We start from the raw sequence: 19851 nt of genomic DNA, 5'->3' as shown, positions 1-19851 counted from the left end.
AATCGCAGCGAGCGCGGAGCCAAGCTCAGCCCCGACTTGTTGATCTCGCCCAAGCAGCCGCCACCGCTGCCGCGGGAGCAGAAGAGGAGGAGGTGGATCGCGAGGCGCCGCCCGACCTCAGTCCTGCCGCCTGCGCCCCCAGCGCCCGCCGGCGCCCCCAACCTCGGAGAGCGCGCTCCGGCCCCGCAGCGCCTGCAGCTCCGGCGCGTCGCCTGCCCGGCCCGCGTAGGCCGGGCCCAGCCCGGCCCCGGGTCCGCCGCTGCCCGCGGGCGGGGGCGCCCGGGCGACCGCGGCAATGCGCGGTCCCTGGCCCTGGGAGGCGGCCACCCTGGGGGTGAGTGTTGGGGCACAGCGGGGACGCAGGGGGACCCAGGAGAGGGGCTCGTTTGTCGCGGTTCGGCCTGTTGGTCTACCCAGGCTCCGCGGTTTCAGGCTGGGGCGGGGGGGGGGGGGTGCAGGAGCCGGGGCTCGGGGGAGACGCGCGATCCTCATTCTTGGGTGAGGGGGTAGGGCGTGAGCTTCACATGCCTAGGGGCTCAGAGGAGCCCTGAGATCACCAGTGCGCGGAGGGAGGAGGGCTCGTTTTGAAAAGGCCAGAAAATTCAGCTCCTTTCCCCGCCTCCCACCTCCCCCACCCCTTCTCTTCCAAGCCCCGGGAAAGGCGCAGAACCCGGAGTTATAAAAAGCCATCGCAGGAGAGGAGCGAGGAGGTGGTGGAGGAGGAGGAGAAGGAGAAGGGGGCGGGGAAGCAGCTAGGGGAGGACGGGCCAGGTGGGTCCCCCGGACTTTGTGCGCCAACCCCCGCCGTGGGGCAGAGGGCGCGGAGGGAGGGGCGGGACCCCGCGCAGAGCTTGGCTTTGCGTCTTGTGTTCACCTCGTCTCCGGAGAGACCTCAAGAGATGCTCCCGTGTGGCTTGGGGAGAGGGGTCGCTCCAGGACAGTGGGGCTGTCGTGACTATCCGGTCTGTTGTGACCGACAGGTGGGCACCTGAAACCCTCCAGAATTCCCCCAAATCTTTAAAGGTTTAGAAAAAGCCGTCCCCCTCCCACCGCCCCACCACCCCCACCCCACCCCCAGCCTTCAAATCCTAATTATCTCTGAGCGGGGGAAGGAAAAGAAAAGTATTTTTAAAAAAAAAAAAAAGAAGAAGAAAAGTTTTTTCATTCAGCTGCCCTCCTTTCAGCATGGCGGGGCCAGGTGCGGCCCTCGACGGGGAGACCCAGAGAAAAGCGAGTTTCAGCACTCGACGGGGCGGACAGCGCCCCAGGCGGCAGAGTAGAGCCAGGGCGGTGGAAGCCCGGGGTGGGGCCTCCCGGGTGCCCCCGGTGCCTCTTGGGGGCCCTCTCCCCGCTCCGGAGGGCGGCCCCTCCCTCCAGTCACGGGGTGGGGCGGACTTCAGCACCGGCGGGAGGGACAGCGCCCAGCCCGGCTGCGGCCCTGAGCGGCTTAAGAGCCGGGAAGGTCAAGGCCGGCCGGGGCCGGGGTGGAGAGCTGGGGAGGGGCCGCGCACAGCTCCTCGTCCGCTGACCTGCGTCCGCTTTCTGCCTCGCAGCCGTCGGGATGGAGGTGAGAAGACGGCCGTGACGCGCGCCCGCGCCGCCCCCTGCACCCCCAGCAGCCCACAGCGCTCCCTGCCCCCCTCCCCCGCGGCGGCCGGCCTCGCCGTCCAGTGACAGCGGCCTGGGGGGGCAGGGGGGGCGGGGGCGGCCGGACCAGCGATGCCGGAGGGCATGACGAAGCATGGCTCCCGTTCCACTAGCTCGCTGCCACCCGAGCCCATGGAGATCGTGCGCAGCAAGGCGTGCTCGAGGCGCGTCCGCCTCAATGTCGGTGGGCTGGCACACGAGGTGCTCTGGCGCACCCTGGACCGCCTGCCCCGCACGCGGCTGGGCAAGCTCCGCGACTGCAACACGCACGACTCGCTGCTGGAGGTGTGCGACGACTACAGCCTCGACGACAACGAGTACTTCTTCGACCGCCATCCGGGCGCCTTCACCTCCATCCTCAACTTCTACCGCACCGGGCGGCTGCACATGATGGAGGAGATGTGCGCGCTCAGCTTCAGCCAAGAGCTGGACTACTGGGGCATCGACGAAATCTACCTGGAGTCCTGCTGCCAGGCCCGCTACCACCAGAAGAAGGAACAAATGAACGAGGAGCTCAAGCGCGAGGCGGAGACGCTACGCGAGCGGGAGGGCGAGGAGTTCGACAACACGTGCTGCGCAGAGAAGAGGAAGAAACTCTGGGACTTACTGGAGAAGCCCAATTCCTCTGTGGCCGCCAAGGTGAGTGCGGAATCCGGACGGGGCTGGGCTGGCGTGGGGCGGGGGGTGGTTCTGCCTGTGTGCCCAGGTCGAGGACCACGGCTGGGGTACCAGGAAAGAGAAAGGGCTGTGGCTGAGACCTCAGAGGTGAGAACCAACACCCCCTTCAGACTGTTCGTTCCTGTATGGCTCTGGCCACCTCGTCATTTTATTATTCAATACTTTATCCCTCAGCTTTGCTGGAGAAAAGGCTTTGTGGAAACTTACGAAAACCCACATCAAGAGAATGGACACTGCAAATAACATGGCACAGAGGGGCAGTAAAGCCTCGAGATGGAGTAGAGTTGGGTTCGGTCTATTCTGCATAACGCTCCCTTGTGGATGCCTAGATCCAGGCCAGAGGAGAGTCACTCTGCGATTTTAATACTTATCCCTATATTTATAACCCCACTTTGCTCCAAGGAGGGAGTGAAGCAGCTTACAGACCTACTTGGAGGACATTGAGATACTGTCAGGCAGTTTTAACATAAGTGAGAAAAATGAGGCAAAGGGAACTCTGAGGGATGGCTGTGTGCGTGCATGATGCGTGCAGCTGGTTGTGGGCGCCTGTGGGCGAAGGGTCACCCCTGGTTTGTCCTTTCTTTATTTATTTGGTGAATTGATTCCCAGAATGGTTGATGCAGCTTCTAAAGATGCTTTGGCTGTTGGAAGAGGATATAAATTTTGAAATAGGGGAGAAAAAAATGAGGCAATGTGAAAAAGAAAGCAGGAGAAAGAGGCAGGAATGGGTCCCGTCACAATGGCTAGAACTATGTGCTGCCATGTAAAAAAACCAGGGACTGGGCTGGTTCATGTCAATGTATGGCAAAAACCACTACAATACTGTAAAGTAATTAGCCTCCAACTAATAAAAATAAATGAAAAAAAAAAAAAAGAATAAAACCAGGGGCTGTAAGGGATGAAGGAAGGCTTGGGTAGCGAGCCAGACCAGGGCAGGAGGTCGTTTGCTGACGAGTAACTTGTCTGTGTTAGACTGGGACTCGGGGATGCCTCAGAGAGATGGGGGCCTATCTTCACGTGGCCAAGGTGCTGGGAGTTGCAAGGAAATGAGAACACGCTGTGTGCAGCGCCACAAAAGAGGCCATGCGGGCCCAGAGGGAGCAGAAAAGAGAGGCGCTAAGGTCAGGGTCCAGGAAGACCAAGCCGGGAAAGATACGTTGAACATAACTCCTTCCCTGAGAGCAGGGCCAGTAAGACAGGGGAAGGACAGGTAAATGCATTCATGGCAAAAAGAAAAAGAGAGAAGGAAATCTGCATGCCAGCCATGATGTGTGAGCTCGTAGGGGACAGCCTACTGCCAGAGGCCTGTCCTGCCCTCTCATTGTGGGTGCCCCCTGGCTCAACTGGCCCCTCACTAAAGACCACATGGAGGGCCAGATCTGGAGGGGATTTGGAGGGGGCCCTCTCTCCAGATCTGCCTGCCCAAGGAGAGGCCTTTGCGAGTGTCAATGTAGGACTGAGTGGCTGGTTGGAGCTCAGAGAGAGGTTTTCTGTTTTCCCTGTCCACCCTAAAGAGGACACAGAGATTCCTAGGCCTATCTCCTCTTTGTGGGCTGCCTCTGGCCATAATCCTGCCCCAGGGTTCGTGTCCAAAAAGCCTTTGTCTTAAGACATAGTCACTCACCCTTAACCAGCTTAGGATCAGCAGACTTATTTTGCTATTTCCAGGCCTGACCAGGTTTCTCCCCTCCACACCTGGTTTAGACCCAGATAGGACTCCCTTCTCTCTGTCCTGTCCCTAAGACAAGAGAGTGAGGGGCAGAGCAGGGGAGGGTCCGTCTCCCAGAAGAAGTAGGCAAACGGCTCTGTTTGGGTTGGTACCTGGCAGTGAGGTAGGTAGCTCAGGCTTGTAAAAGGTGCTGGCTGGGAATAAACAGCTTCATCACTCCCTCGGGTTAATCCGATCACAGGGACGAGTTTCATGACCTCTCTGTGATCGTGGGCTGGGGCTGCTAGCTAGTCCTAGCAGATGGACGATCTAGGATATTTGCAGCGTAGAAATCCTGCCATTGATCATGTATCCACTGTATACGGACAACACATTTAGGCTTATACCAGTTCCCTAATATTATATCCCACCTTTCAAAAAGAGGGAAGATCAGAGAGGTTAAGTAACTTGCCTAAGGTCACACAGCAGGCAAATGGGAGTAGCCAGAAATTCAGACTCAAGTGTGATTTTGAATTACTCTTCTTTCCACAGTGATTAAGTACCATAGTCTCCTTCCCAGTCTCCCTGCTTCCACCTTTGCCTCCTTCAATCCATTCCCCATTCAGCAGCCAGAATGAGCTTTTCTAGATGTAATTGGATCACATTATTCATCTGCTCAAAATGCTCCAGAGAGTTTTCCCACTACAGAATAAAGTCCAAACCCTTCACCACGAATTCGGCCCCATGACCTCTCTGAACTTATCTGTTCTCTAGTTCACTCAGTTTCAGCCCCACTGGCCTCCTTGCTCTTCCCTACACAGATCCGTCTTTGTCCTAACTCAGGACCTTTGCGCTTGTGTTCCTACCACCTGGAATTCTCTTCCCCATATTGTCCCATGGCTGGTCACTCTTTCTCATTCCTTTTAGGAACTTGTCCTGGCTCAGATGTCCCCTCCTCCAAAAGACCTTTCCTGACCCCTATCTACTTACACTGACGTTTTGTAGTGTCTTTCTTGCACAGGACTTGAGCACTATCTGAAATTGTACCCGCTTCTTTGTGTTTCTCAGTTCCTCCTCTAAGAATATGAGCGTCATGAGCTGTATTCACTGCCCCATTCCCAGTACCCATCATGGTGCCTGGCACAGAGCAGCTCCAGATAAATCCAGATGGAATGAATGAATGGAGCAATCAGTCAGTCAGTGTGTCTCAAGGACCTGTCACTCCTTCCTCTCAACCCACCTGCAACCCAGTTCTCTGTGCCTCTGGCCTCCTTGGGTGATTTGTTCTTTGCCCTCCCCACCCGCTCCCAGCTCCCCAACTTGGAAGCTTCACTTGTTAGAACAGCAAGGCCTGTAGAAATTTCTCAGGGTTTGCAGGATAGGAAGTCAAATGGAGGACCATGGCTGGGTGATTGTGAGATCCAGAAATGCCATATCTTGTATGTGCAGGACCACAGACAGACCTGGCTTTTAAGGCCAGGTTCACCGTCTCTCCTGTTTCTGGCCTTCAGTGAGTTCTTCCCCTCTCCAAGCTGTGGCCTCCAGCCTGGAAAGTACAGATAAAAGGTCCACCTTGAAGGGTCATCGCATTTGCCAGAATTTAGCACAGTGCCTACCCCACAGTACATAGGGCTTGTTTTCATAAATAATCAGCAGCAGAGTCCTCTCTCTATTGCTGGGTGGGCTGGGTTGCAGCAAGTCTTTTCCTTCTGATAGCGGCCCTGAGTGGCTGAGCTGCTGCTGTTAATAATTGATGGATGTTCTGGCAGCACGGAGACAAACCAAAGCACCAGCCCTTGCCTTCCCCGTCAGGGGAGTGAAAATCAAAATCCATTAGACAAACGGCAGTGTGATTGATTCCAGTTTGGAAGCTGGGGTCAGTCTCATCAGAGTGATGGGGTGGTGGTTCTGGGCCACCGCTGGGTTTCTGCTTTCTGGAAAAACTACAAGCTTTTCTCAGTAGGAGAGACAGAGAGCTAATTTGCCAGGCCAGGAGGGTCTTTGGTCCCTGGAAGAGTCTCAAGGTTAAAGCCTGAGATGATTTCCAGAGGAGCTGCCCTTTGTTGTGCCAGGCACCAATTAGATGCTTTCTATGTACTATCATTGAAATCCTTTCAGCAATTCAATCAAGGTAGTCCTCCCACTTGGGTTACAAGTCACAGAATAGGAAACCGAAAGTGTCTTCTATAAGGTGGAAGATGCATCTTTTCACCTAACAGGGAGTTTCAAGGCTTTGGGCTAATGGTTCCGTGATGCCATTAGGATTCTAGATTCTTTTTTTAAATTAATTAATTAGGCTGTGTCAAGTCTTAGCTGCAGCACGAGTGACATTCGTTTGGTCATGCGGGGTCTCTCATTGGGGCACACGGACTCCCTAATTGTGTGTCCCTAAGCGGGTTCCAGAGCGCTCAGGGCTTCAGTAGTTGCAGCGCGCAGTCTAATCTGTTCCGCCGCATGTGGGATCTTAGTTGCCGACCAGGGATGGAACCCGAGTCCCCCGCACTGCAAAGCAGATTCTTCACCACTGGACCACCAAGGAAGTCCCAGGATTCTAGATTCTTCCTGTCCTTCTGCTCCTCCAGCTCCTGCAGGTAGCTTGGTCCTCAGGCTGGATGTGTGGGATCATGAGATGGCTACCTAGTTCCAGCCTTCAAATAGAGACACATGCTATCCAAACAGTGAAGAGGGGTGTGCCCTCTTCTATGCCAGTTTTTTTTCCCCCTCCCAGCTTAATCTTTCCCAGCAGCCCCCTGGCAGGCTTCTTTTTAAATCCCATTGGCCAGCGTCAGGTCACATGCTCATGCTTTAGCCGCAGGGAAGCCTGGGAAAGCAAGTGTCTGGCCTTTTAGGATGAAGTGGGGGAATGGATTCGATGAGTGGTATTAATATTATTTTACAAAGAAGAAATGGAAGTTCTGAGAGGGGCAGTCACTCGCCGGAGCTCACACAACTAAGTCAACATTTGTTGAAGGAATGAAAAGGGCAGAGCGAGGGTTTGAACCCAGGTTGGCCTGGTTCCCGAGCCTGTGCTTCTTCATCCCAGAATCTTGGGCAGATCATTAAAGCTTCTTCGGTGAGCTCCTCTGCCAAACGGTGATGGCATGAGTGCCCACCCCTCGGGATTTCAGATGGCAAATGTAATTTGCAAATGAAAGTACTTTTTGAATATGAATCATTGTTATTGTATTCCAAAGTGGAAGTATCCTTCATTTAGAGACGCTGGTCAGTGGTTTGCCCACCACAGATTTGATTAGGAATCAGCTCTGGGGCTTCCCTTGTGGCTCACTGGTGGGGAGTCCGCCTGCCAGTGCAGGATGGGTTAGACTCCTGATCCAGGAGGATCCCCCATACCGCGGAGCCGCTGAGCCCGTGAGCCCCGTCTACTGAGCCTGCACTCTAGACCCCGGGAACTGCAACTACTGAACCCAGGTGCCCTAGGGTCCTTGCTCTACAACAAGAAAAGTCACCCCAGTGAGAAGCCCACACACAACTAGAGAGTGGCCGCTGCTCGCCACAACTAGATAAAAGCCCTCGCGGCAAATAAGACCCAGCACAGTCAAAAATAAATAAATAAATAAATAAAAACTAAAAAAAAAAGAATCAGCTCTGGAGCCCTGCAGATGTGGTTCATTTCTACATCAATTACCAGGAGCATGACACCTCGGGCAAGTTCCTTTCCTCCTCTGAGTCTCAATTTCCTCCTCTAGAAAATGGGAATTATAATGGAGCCCACCTCTTAGGGCCTTTATGAGATAATCTGCACAAAGAGCTGAACCCAGTGCCTGGTATATGGTAAACATTCTATAAATGACAGTAGTGATTATTTGTATCATCACTGGATTCCTCTTTTTTAACTACTCCCCCGGTTGGTCACATCCCCTATTACAGTGTTGTTGATTGTAGGCTCACTGCCTGCCCCCTTGGGATTTCACGCCTTCAGTGTGATGATGCTTCTGCTTCCTTGATCTGATCCAGGGGGCATTCATGTTTTATCATCGAGAAAAATGAGGGAGGGGCTTCTCTGGTGGTCCAGTGGCTAAGACTCCTAATACATGTGGCTCAGGTTCCATCCCTGGTCAGCAAAGCAGATCCCACATGCTGCAGCGAAGACTGAAGATCCTGCATGCCACAGCTAAGACCTAGAACAGTCAAATAAATAAATACATACAGTTAAAACAGAAGAAAAGTGAGGGAAACCAACTCAGAACCCATGGGGCCAATCCAGTGCCGTGAGTCACCTGGCCAAGGCACCTGCTGGCACCATGTCAGTCATCCTGGATGTTTGCATTTATTCCTGGGAAACAATATGCCAGAGACTCAGAATCCCCGCTGTGGGGGTCACAGAGACCTGGATTTGAATCCCAGACCCAACATTGCCTAGCTCTGGACTTTGGACCAATCTCTTCACCTCTCGTAGCTTCTGTTTCCCCCTCTGTAAATGAGAATTGAAATAAAAGCCACCTTCCAGGCAAGCTACTAAATCCTAAGCCTGGAGGATTTAGTATGCCAGTGCATGGAAAGCAGTGAAGTCACGCTTCATAAATCCAGCATCCTGATTTGATCAAAGGAAACACGGAGGATGCTTCAAGGACTTGCCAGGGTCACACAACAAGTCGGGCAGGATCAGGGGCTGTTTTTCAGGTCCTTCTGCCCCCCCCACCCCATTACCCTTACTGAGGTTCCGGGGCCTTTCCTTTCCATTCCCTGATCGGGTCATACCTTGGTAGCTGGTCTCTCGGGGGTTTTGAAAGGCTCTGAAAAGCCTTCTGAGATTGTCGAAATGCTTAGGAAGGAAAAGTCCTGGCCAAGTGAGCAGTTTGGCCAAAGTTTAATTAACTGAAAGAGAACAAGTGCGCATGAAGCACCAACTCCATCCCAGCACTGTGTGGACTCCTCGTACTTGACGGCATCATGGACGGGAGCCCTGATTTTAGAACTGGATCGCCCAGGTTCAAGGTCCGACTCCTCCACTTACTCACCATGTGATCTGTGGCAAACTGCTTGCCTCCTTGCACCCGGGTTCTTTCACATAAAACGGGGGCAACAGCAGGATTGTCTCATTGAATTGCCATCAGAATTAAATGAGTTAATGCACACAAACCCTTTCAAACAGGGTTTGGCACATAAAAAAGCCCTCAGTAACTCTTAGGGGATTTTATTTTGTTTTGTGAGTGTTTTTTCAATCAATATTTTATTTTTTTTTATTGGAATATAATTGCTTTCCAACATGATAGTTTCTGCTGTCAAACAAAGTGAATCAGCTATATGTTTTCACATATCCCCTCCTTTTGTTTCTTTGTTTTATAACGTGCTTTATTGTATAACATTGTGTTTAACATCATCCATGTCAAATTAGGGTCCTATGTCCTTCATTGTAATGATTTTATTGTATTCCAACTGTGTTTATTTTAATCTTTATTACTTACTTCCTAGCCTGGAATTTTTTTTAATTGAATGGTTTGTTTTTAATTGTCATTTTGTTTAACCCTCTGAACTGTCCTGCCAGATAAATATGATACTTTTCAAAAAATTCATTATTCTTACAAAATGATACATACTCATCATAAGATGAAGTTATGTAACTTGACTTGATGTCACACAGGCAGTTGGAGCAGAACGGGGAGCCAATCATGATGGAGAAGATATGATCAACGTCTCAACCACATCCTTTTAGCTTTTAACCTTTGCAGGGTCAGTAGCCCACTCCAACCTGCAGCACTTGCAGTTCTTTGCCTAGAAGCTTCCTCTGGCTGTTGGAGTCCAGTAAAGACAGGGAGTTCTGCCCTACCTGGAGGAAGCAGCCCTCAACCAATGACTGATGGAGAAGGTGTATAAATACTTCAGCTCCCTCCCCCCCGGTGCATGTTTGCATGCGTGCTAAGTCACTTCAGTCATGTCTGACTCTGTGTGACCCATGGACTGTAGCCCACCAGGCTCCTCTGTCCATGGGATTCTCCAGGCAAGAGACAGGAATGGGTTGAAATGCCCTCCTCCAGGGGATTCCCCTGGGGGTCGAGCCCCCAGGGATGGGGCTCGAACTCAGGCCTCTTATGTCTCCTGCATTGGCAGGCAATTTCTTTACCACTAGTGGCACCTGGGAAGGTCCCTCCCCCTGGGTAGGGGTACAGCTCCGAGGTGCATGGCCCCCAGTGGCCCCCAGAGGCCCTCAGCAGAATTTAGCCCCAGGTGCCTGTGGTGGCTCCTTGTTTCATAGTACACTCTGGCCTCTTTTCCTTCCTTGTCTCAGATCTTCTCTGGTAGGGGCACCGGTGTGTCCTGGGATCGCCTTCCACCTAAACCACTTTACTCAGATTCTTGTCTTAGGATCTGGCTCTGGGGCTGCAACCAAAGACTTGTGGGAAACCTCAGACTCCTACCTGGGATCGTCTTTTTTTTCAGTATTTATTTGGTTGCATGGGGTGCAGCATGTGGGGTCTTCACTGCCATGCACAAAGTCTCCAGTCGTGATACACTGACTCAGTAGTTTGTGGCACGTGGGCTTAGCTGCTCTGTGGTGTGTGGGATCTTCGTCCCTCTCCCAGGGATCAAACCACGTCACCTGCGTTGAAAGCTGGATTCTTAACTACTGGACCACTGGGGAAGTGGCTGGGATCAGCTTCAAAGAAGACATTCCGGGGCTGGCTGGGCTCAGTCAGCCTCACCTCCATCTCCTGCAGAAAATGAAAACAGCAGCAACCGCGGCAGTGGCCACCCCTCTGCGTACTGTGTGCTGGGCGCAGCGCACAGTGGTGTCCAATCCCCAGTCACCCCACTCAGTTTGGTTCAGTTCAGTTGCTCAGTCGTGTCTGGCTCTTTGCGACCCCATGAACCGCAGCATGCCAGGCCTCCCTGTCCATCACCACCTCCCAGAGTCCACCCAAACCCATGTCCATTGTGTCGGTGATGCCATCCAACCATTTCATCCTCTGTTGTCCCCTTCTCCTCCTGCCCTCGATCTTTCCCAGCATCAAGGTCTTTTCAAATGAGTCAGCTCTCCGCATCAGGTGGCCAAAGTATTGCAGTTTCAGCTTCAACATCAGTCCTTCCAATGAACAGCCAGGACTGATCTCCTTTAGGATAGACTGGTTGGATCTCCTTGCATCCAAGGGACTCTCAAGAGTCTTCTCCAACACCACAGTTCAAAAGCATCAGTTCTTCGGTGCTCAGCTTTCTTTATAGTCCAACTCTCACGTCCATACATGACTACTGGAAAAACCATAACTTTAACTAGACGGACCTTTGTTGGCAAAGTAATGTCTCTGCCTTTTAATGTGCTATCTAAGTTGGTCATAACTATTCTTCCAAGGAGCAAGCGTCTTTTAATTCCATGGCTGCAATCACCATCCTCAGTGATTTGGGAGCCCAGAAAAATAGAGGCAGCCACTATTTCCACTGTAAGGAGGGGTAATTATCCTCATCTCACAGCTGTGGAAACTGGGGCCCAGAGAGGTGAAATCACTGGCCCAGGGTCACACAGTGAATGGGAGGACTGTGAGTCTGTGATCTGGCCTCCATACCGTGCAATTGACCTTCAGGAAGTGAGAAGCAAGTTTCACGCAGCCTCTTCACCTTGGAAAATGGAAGTGCTCCGGGTGTAAGAGCCCTCCAGGGTCTCCTGTCTGACTTGGGAGCGTTTCTGGCTCCTGCTCCTTTACGACCTTGCCCCCAAAGGGCTATGGACCAGGACTATTGGAGACACGGGCTTAGCAATAAGCTTTGTTTTCATGGATAATTTAAATAGATCAGGCTCTACCTTCTTGAGGGGGGATGTTCTCGATTTTGGTGTCTCTGGTAGAGGTGGGCCCAACCAGATGGGGTCAGGGACAGACAGACACCGAAGCTCCCAAACTGGAGGAGGAGCCGAAATTCACATGTTTGTATCAGGAGCGCCAATTCTCCTTTAAAATTTTCCCTGATGACATCAATAACAAATAAGACATAATGTAACCACATAAGACATATTCCTGCAGGGATGGCCTGGGTTCAGTTCCACCCCCACTGCTTCCTGGCCGTTTGAGCCCACGAGGCTCCTCACTTGCGCAAGGCTGGATGTGGGAATAATAAATAGGGTGCCCTGCATCGAGCAGGGATGTTCACCCCCATCTGAACATTTGGGTCACCTGAGCTTGGACAAACACCTGTGCCCAGGCCCCACGATTGAAAGAGTCTCTGGGTGATTTCTTTTAATTAATTAATTAGGCTGCCTCAGATCTTAGTTGCGGCATGTAGAATCTTTGTTGCATCGTGGAGGATCTTTTATTGCAGCGCCCTCGGACTCAGTCATCGGGGCATGTGGGTTCCAGAGTGCATGGACTTAGTTACCCCAAGGCATGTGGATCTTTCCTGGGTCGGGGAGATCCCCTGGAAAAGGGATAAGCTACCCACTTCAGTGTTCTGGGGCTTCCCTGGTGGCTCAGATGGTAAAGAGTCTGCCTGCAATGCAGGAGACCCCGGTTCCATCCCTGGGTTGGGAAGATCCCCCGGAGGAGGGCATGGCAATCCACTTCAGTATTCTTGCCTGGAGAATCCCCATGGACAGAGGAGCCTGGAGGGCTACAGTCAGTGGGGTTGCAAAGAGTCGGACACGACTGAGTGACAGCACAGGCCAGCACAGAGACTGAGACCATTCAAAAAAACAAATACAGATGCTTCTCGGGCCTGAGCAATTGTGAAAAAGAAATCATGAGACAGAGGAAGATGCAGGCTAACTGGATATCTGATGTGATGGCGGAATGAATGCTGTTCCTTTAGGTGTGATAATTGCTGTTGTGATTATTTTTTAAAATATATATGTTTTATAGATACATATTGAAATATTCATGGATGAAATGCCAAGATGAAATAAATACGCAATATTTTGGTTGTGAAACACGTACCATGGAGAAAGATCAGCAAGGAAGGGGGTGGCAGTGATCAGGTGAGGGAGTTTAACCAGGATGGTCAGATAAGGCCTCTAAGAAAGTGCCGGGACTTCCCTGGTGGTCCAGTGGTTGAGTCTGTCTTGTAATGCAGGAGACGCAGGTTCGATCCCTGGTCAGTGAACTAAGGTCACACATGCCACAGAGCAACTGAGCCCTCCCACCATAACTAGAGAGTCTGTGGGTCATAATGAAAGATTCCACCTGCCGCAACTAAGACCCAACACAGCTGAATGAATACATAAATATTTAAAGGAAAGAAAGCGCCAATTAAGCAGAAGCCTGAAGGAAGGGAGAGAGGGAGGCAGGTGGACTTGAGGGGAAGAGTGTTTCTGAAGGAGAAAACAGCACGTGCTCAGGCCTTGGGGCAGGAGCACGTCTGAGAGAGTCAAGAAACAGCCAGTGGTCAGTGTGGCGGGGGGAGCGGGGCAGGCGTGGGCCGGGGAGGTGAGATCAGAGGGACCACGTTGTTGCTGTGAGACTCTGGCCTTTCTTCAGAGTCTGAGCCTCTACACTGGCCTCCCTGCCTCCAGCTGTCCCCTTCCAGCCCATCCCCTGCAGGGAACCCCAGGCGTCTTTCTCGAAGATGATAATTTGCTCATGCTCTCCCTTCCATGGCTCTCACTGCCCCCAGAGTCAAGTGCAGACTCCTCAGCCTGACCTTCAAGACCTCAACCCACCGCTCCACTGTGGTCTCCTCCTGTCTGCTCTCCGTGGTACCCTCTGCCCACATCACACCCACCTTTTCACATTCCCCGAATACTCCAGCCTTCCTGGGTCCTGCTCCACGCTTCCGCCCAAGCCGACTTCTCCGCCCTGCCCCCCGTCCTTCCTCCTGTCTGCCCGCAGCCTCCCTCTCTGCTCCCCCTCCAAAGGCCAGCTTCTCCCTCCCCCGCCACCCACACCAGCTTCGGGCAGCGCTGCCTGCTCCTCCGCCCCCATCTAGGCTCCGGAAACCTGATGTTCATACCTTCTTTGCACAAAACGCTCCGAAGACTAGCTTAGGAGTTGTTCTGTGGATGCCAGGCCCACAGAGAGAAAGGGACGCGTAAGAGAGCAGGCTCTACTGCCCGACTGCCTACACTCACATCTCAGTTCAGTGGCGATTCAAACTGCGGGCCCTTGAGAGAATGACAGTTTCTCCAGGCTTCGATTTCCTGAGCCATAATTTGGGTGCCTCACGACAACCAGAGTCGTCGTGACAGTTATGTACGAAGCGCTTGGCCGTCCCCGGAGCTCAGCAAGTGTTCAGTACGAGTTAACTGTTGCTGCTGTTGTTATTTTTTTATTGCAGTTAAGGGTTCATAAATGTTTGTGGAGTGAATGAATGAGCGAATTGACATGATCGTATGGTGGTCAGAGGGGTCTCTCTTATTAGGCAAGGGTCTCCTAGGCGTACCCTCCCCTCTCCCCCCCAGTCTCCTCCCACCTTCCTGGTCCCTACCTGCCCACCACCATCCCCACCCTTCCTGGGCCAGGAAAGGACTTCTGAGCTTCCGTTCATAGAGGGGAGGCATGGTTAAATTAGATACTTGAGATGTTCCTTCGCATCTTGACTGCTCCATTTTTGCTCTGTAGCCCTGCTACGGCTCCACCGTAATTGCCCACCATGGCCTGGCACGCAAACACTGTCTTTGAGAGAATAATGTTACACTGGCCGGTTCCCCACATCATTCACATCCGCCAGGTAATGGGCCTGGAGTCAAACAGCTCCTAAAAATAGACCATTATATTGCTCTAATTGCTACCTAGGGCCATCCCTGAGACTCTCCAAAGCCTGTGTGATCCGCAGGGCCCTTGACCTTGGCCAGCATTGATTCTCAGAGGCTCTGTAGACCCAACTGTACTTAACAAAGAGGCAACCTATGATTGCCCTGCCAGGGGCACGTGAGAAGGGGAAAGACAGGAGGTGGTGCTGGCTGTTCAGGCTAAGTCCTGTCCGACTCTATGGGGCCCCATGGGCTGCGGCACGCCAGTTTCCTCTGTCTCCCACAATCACCCGGAGTTTGCTCAAATGCATGTCCATTGAGTCGGTGACGCTGTTGAACCATCTCATCCTCTGCCGCCCCCTTCTCCTTTTACCTTCAGTCCTTCCCAGCATCAGGATCTTTACCAGTGAGTTGGCTCTTTACATCACGTGGCCAAAGTATTGGAGCTTCAGCTTTACCATCAGTCCTTCCAGTAAATATTCAGGGTTGATTTCCTTTAGGATGGACTGGTTGGATCTCCTTGCAGTCCAAGCGACTCTCAAGAGTCCTCTCCAGCACCACAGTTCAAAAGCATCAATTCTTTGGTGCTCAGCCCTCTTTATGGTCCAACTCTCAAGTCCATACATGACTGCTGGAAAAATCATAGCTCTGACTATTTGTCAGCAAACTGACATCTCTGCTTTTTAATACACTGTCTAGGTTTGTCATGGATTTCCTTCCAAGGAGCAAGCATCTTTTAATTTCACGGTTGCAGTCACCGTCTGCAAGAAAATAAGTTCTGTCACTGCTTCCACTTTTCCCCCATTCTATTTGCCATGAAGAGATTGGACCAGATGCCATAATCTTAGTTTGTTTTTTTTCCAATTCTCACTCCCATTTGCTGGCTTTTTTTTTTCTTTGCACTTCAATGATTTAATTATTTATTTTTATTTCATTATTATTTATCTTTAAATTTGAATTTCTAATAGTTATTTTATAGTTTTGCAGAATATTATCATTATTTGGGTTTTTTTTTCCTAAACACTCTCTTTAAATAAATCCACATTATCCACTTATGAACACTTAAACCATTTTTTGTATGCTCAGCCAGTTAGTCATGTTCTACTCTTTGAGATCCCATGGACTATAGCCTGCCAGGCTCCTCTGTCTATGGAATTTTTCAGGGAACGATACTGGAGTGGGTTGCCATTTCCTATTCCAGGCATGATCTTTGTTTTTTGATGCTGAGTTTCAAGCCAGCTTTTTCCTATTTCCCATTCTCAGCCTCATCTCAGATCCAGCCATTGTCACTCTCTTTTTTCACCGTCATCAAGAGGCTCTTGAGTTCCTCTTCACTTTCTGCCATTAGAGTGGTATTATCTGCCTATCCGAGGTTGTTGAAATGGACTTAAAGTTCAAATGGACTTAAGCAAAACAAACAAACAAAAAAAGATAATTGGAAAGACCTGCGTTAGGTAAGGCTTCAGGCAGGGCTGGATCCAGGGGCTTAACAACGTCTTCAAGTATTGGTCTCCATTCCACCCAAGTCTCTTCTTATCCCTGTTGGCTTCTCAGCAGGCTGTGCAGACGTGGCTGGAAAGATAGCATCCAGCAACTGTATGTTTCCATTCTGGGGGAAAAGCGAGTTTCTTTCCCAATGACTCCAGCAAAATCCCAGGGCTGATTCTCACTGGCCCATCCCTAAGCCAACTGCTTAGCCAGGTCCGGGTCACGTGGCAATGGCTGGCTCTGAGATGAGACCGAGAGAGGGAAATGGGTAGTTCTTCAAAGGAAAACTGCAATAGTGTTGCCAAGAAAGGAGAGAGCAAATGTCAGCCGGCGAAAGTAATCCATAGCCATTAGGGAGCTTAGAGCCTGCTGGAGGGAGATAGGCATTAAACAAACAAAAAGTTAACTGAAAGAATAATCACAAAGTGTAGCGTGTATGCCGGGAAGGAAAGAAGGTATTTTGATAGAGAGTAGCAGGCCAAGGCCAAAGAGGGGTGCAGGTGGCCCTTTCTGAGACCCTGAACTTGATTTCTCTCTTTTCTGAGCCACAGTAGTGATCGTCTTCTACAAATTCTGTTTCAGCCTCTCCTGCACCATTAAGCAGGCTCCCTCCTGTGTTCTGTTTTCTTCTCATCCTGCCTTGTAGCTCCAGCTGAAGCAGGATATTCTCAAAGGCTAGGACTTTTATCTTGCTCACTGCTGTATTCTAAAGCAGGATGGGTGGCCAGTTTTGTAAATAAAGTTTTATTAGAACATCATCATGTTCATTGATCTATTAATGAGGGCTGCTTTTGGTCACAATAGCATTTAGGGGGAAAGCTTTCTAACCTGTGTTCTAAAGTCACCCCAGAGCCTGATGCAGGCGAGGGGCTGACTTTTTCAGAGGGAGTTTGTTGAAGGACTGGAGAGAGGGAGTGAAGGCTCAAGCTAGCTGTGTGACCTTGAACAAATCACTTAACCTCTCTGGGCCTCTGGCTCTGTATCTTGTGATGCCAGCTGCCCCTTCTCTTCCCTCAGACCTTGGCTCATACGGCACCTCTTCAGAAAGAATCTCCCTGACCTTGAACTACCAGTTTGGATTTGGTGGCATTTCTGCTCTTTCCATGATAAAAATCTCTCTGGTTTATTTTGAGATTAGGCCCACTTGAGGCAGGTGTCTTTCCTCGCCTCTTCACCAGTGTTTTTCCTTGTCTCCTATGCCATCACCCTGGTGGGATGAGTGGAAAGAGCTCTGACTTGGAAGTCTGGAGGCCTGCGTTCATAACCACAGCATCACCACATAGGAGCTCTGAGACCCTAGGCAAACAGATGCAGTTCTTCTCTGGTTCTCAGTTTCTTTACCTGAAAAATGGGCACGGTAACTTGTCAAGCAGGACTGCTGGAAAGATAGCTGCGCTCTCCTGTGCCGGAGTGGCCAGCACGGCGCTGGCCAGGCCTGGAGGCTCCATTCATGTTGCTGACTTTCCTTCTCTCTTCCTTCTCTCAAGAGGAACAGGGGAAAGAGAGGCTACCCTAAACCTTGCCTTAATCAGGCCTTTGTGTGCTCAAACCCTTCGTGCAATGAGTGTGCCAAGGAGGAACTGCAGACTGGGGGGGGGGGGGTGGCTTAGACACTCCCCCAGTCTTCTCCCCAGGCTCCATCACCGCTGCATCCTTTGATGTGGACACACGGAGCTTTCTCCATCTTACACAAAGTCCCAGGCAAATATAACCCAAGCTAAGTCCCTGTCCCTCTGCCCACCTCCAGGTTTCTACCTGCCAGTACGCCCTGCGTAAAAATTGTAGACTCTTGCTGGCCTCACGACTGGGAGGGTAGGCCAATCCAAAGAGGTGGTTTTCAACACTCAGCCTCAGTGTCAGGGAGGCAGGAGGAGTGGTGGGTACTGCAGTGACCTGGAGCAGACGTGCCCATCTAATGAGGCAGCTGGATTCAGGTCTAGGCTGGATTCCGCATCCAGCCTGGGTTCTGGGCCCAACCAGAAACGTGAGCTTTCACTGTGATATCCCAATTTTTCAATGTTGCTGAAGAATTTTTTAAAAATGAAAAACATTTGAGTGAGCCAAACTGAACACCTCTGAGGGCCACCATTCAGCCTTTGGGGTTCCACTTTTTAACCCCTGCAGCATAGAACCTTCGATAGTTAGAAATGGCAGGGGAGATCACTTCTTGCCTCTGAGACCCTCCCATCCAGAAGGGAGTGGGGTAAGGGGAATAGAGCCTGGATGACAGAAGCAACAGGTCCCCTCTCCTTACTCCTGGCATCAAGGACAACACAGGGTGGCAAGGGTCTGCTGAATGAATGACTGTCCCACACAGATGGAAGTTGGCTCCAAAACTCAAGGCAGCCCATCCCTGGAGAATGCCAACACATGCCAGGGAAATTCATGCGTTGCCCTAAATTTACTAGCTAATAGGATCCTAAGTCCCCCTCCCCAATCTCCAAAGAGAGCAGGAAGAAAAATCTGCTGAAGTGATTGAAAAGTACTGAATATTGAGTCAGCAAACCAGGTGACTCGGAGCCTCAGGTATAAAATGGAAATAGTAAATTCCTGGGTTGGTTCAGAGGATAGAATGAGATATAGTGTGTGAAATGCTCAGCAAAATACAACAAATAGATGTTAGCCAGCATTATTCATATTGTTGTTTTCATCCTCTTCATGTTGTCCAAGCTTCTGACTTGTTTCTGGGGGCCATGAGCCTGTGGGAAGAGTTTATTGTGTAGAGTTCAACTTTAAATCCTTGTGGAGTCATGTTGGCTCTCCAAATTCAGGTGGGAAATCTTGGGATTTCAGAAATTCTTGGTAGAGACTAGGGTACCTGGGATTGGAATTCTGGTGTTCAGGGCTGGAATTCTGTCACTCAAGATCACTGCTGTGGTTGATTGTTCATTCTTGGAGCATCGCCATTCAAGGTCACCGCTCTGTGGTTCAAGGTCAGAATCCTCAGATTTGTCACTGGACCCAAAGAGTACACAGCCAGAGTGTTGATATTTGTGATAAAAAACTCCAGCAGGGTTGGATTGCTGATGTTTCTGGTTGGAATCCATGGATGGAGTTGGAATTCTGAGGTTCAAGGTCAGGGCACCTCAGTGGCCTTTGTGATTGGAATTCTGGCAGGCCCATTTGAAACACTGGTGTTTAGAGTCGGAACTCTTGTTTCCAACTTGTTATTTGTGGGTCTCACCCCTTGTATGTATCACTACCGCTCATCATTCATCTTCTTGGCAGAGTTCCTGAAGAAATGCAAGCCACAGAAGGTCCCCAAACCTTGATTTAGCCAGCAGGGTTCTGTTACAGCTCTTTCCGTTTCTGATGCCCAGCCACTCAGGTGGTGCCATTAGAGGTGACGTGATCCTCAGGAAGGCAGCCCAGGAGTGACTCCCCTGCCCCACCCTTGCCAAAGACCCTTGAGCCAGTTGTCAGCTCCACTTCTTCTTGCTGATGGGCCTGGAGCAGGCCCAAGGGTGCAGTTCTGCCAACCCCTTGGGGGGCACCTGGGTGATCCTACCACCCTGTTATCCAGAGAAAGACAAATGGTGTCAGGCAAAGGTGAGAAGAGAGTGCCAAGGGCGCGTGGCCTCCCCACATGTGGCTGGCAGCAACACGGGGGACGTGGAAGAGTTTGCTGGTCACCACAAATGCACTCCTCTGCCAACAGGAGGGGGAGCTTCATTGACTGTGGGGTGGAGAGGTGCCAAAGAATCATCTTTAAACTCTGCTTCTTGTTGTTTTAGTCGCTAAGTCATGCCTGACTCTTTTGCAA

General features: G+C 51.2%; 1 protein-coding gene across 2 annotated transcripts in view; it reads left to right on the top strand.

Moving 5' to 3' along the window:
* Positions 1 to 59: 59 nt before the first annotated feature.
* KCNB1 (potassium voltage-gated channel subfamily B member 1) overlaps positions 60 to 19851 on the top strand; it is a 111681-nt gene continuing 91889 nt past the window's right edge. For both annotated transcript variants that reach the window (XR_010661500.1, XM_065922154.1), the window contains exons 1-2: positions 60 to 334; positions 1554 to 2286. Coding sequence is in view for 1 of the 2 variants with exons in the window: in XM_065922154.1 (XP_065778226.1) it covers positions 1720 to 2286 (567 nt within the window). In the remaining variant the exon portion in view is untranslated. The remainder of the gene's footprint in view (positions 335 to 1553; positions 2287 to 19851) is intronic.

This window comes from Muntiacus reevesi, chromosome 2 (genome assembly GCF_963930625.1).
Source record: "Muntiacus reevesi chromosome 2, mMunRee1.1, whole genome shotgun sequence".
Lineage (NCBI taxonomy): Eukaryota > Metazoa > Chordata > Mammalia > Artiodactyla > Cervidae > Muntiacus > Muntiacus reevesi.
The sequence above is the reverse complement of the archived record's forward strand: the minus strand, read 5'-3'. Positions and strand labels throughout refer to the sequence as shown.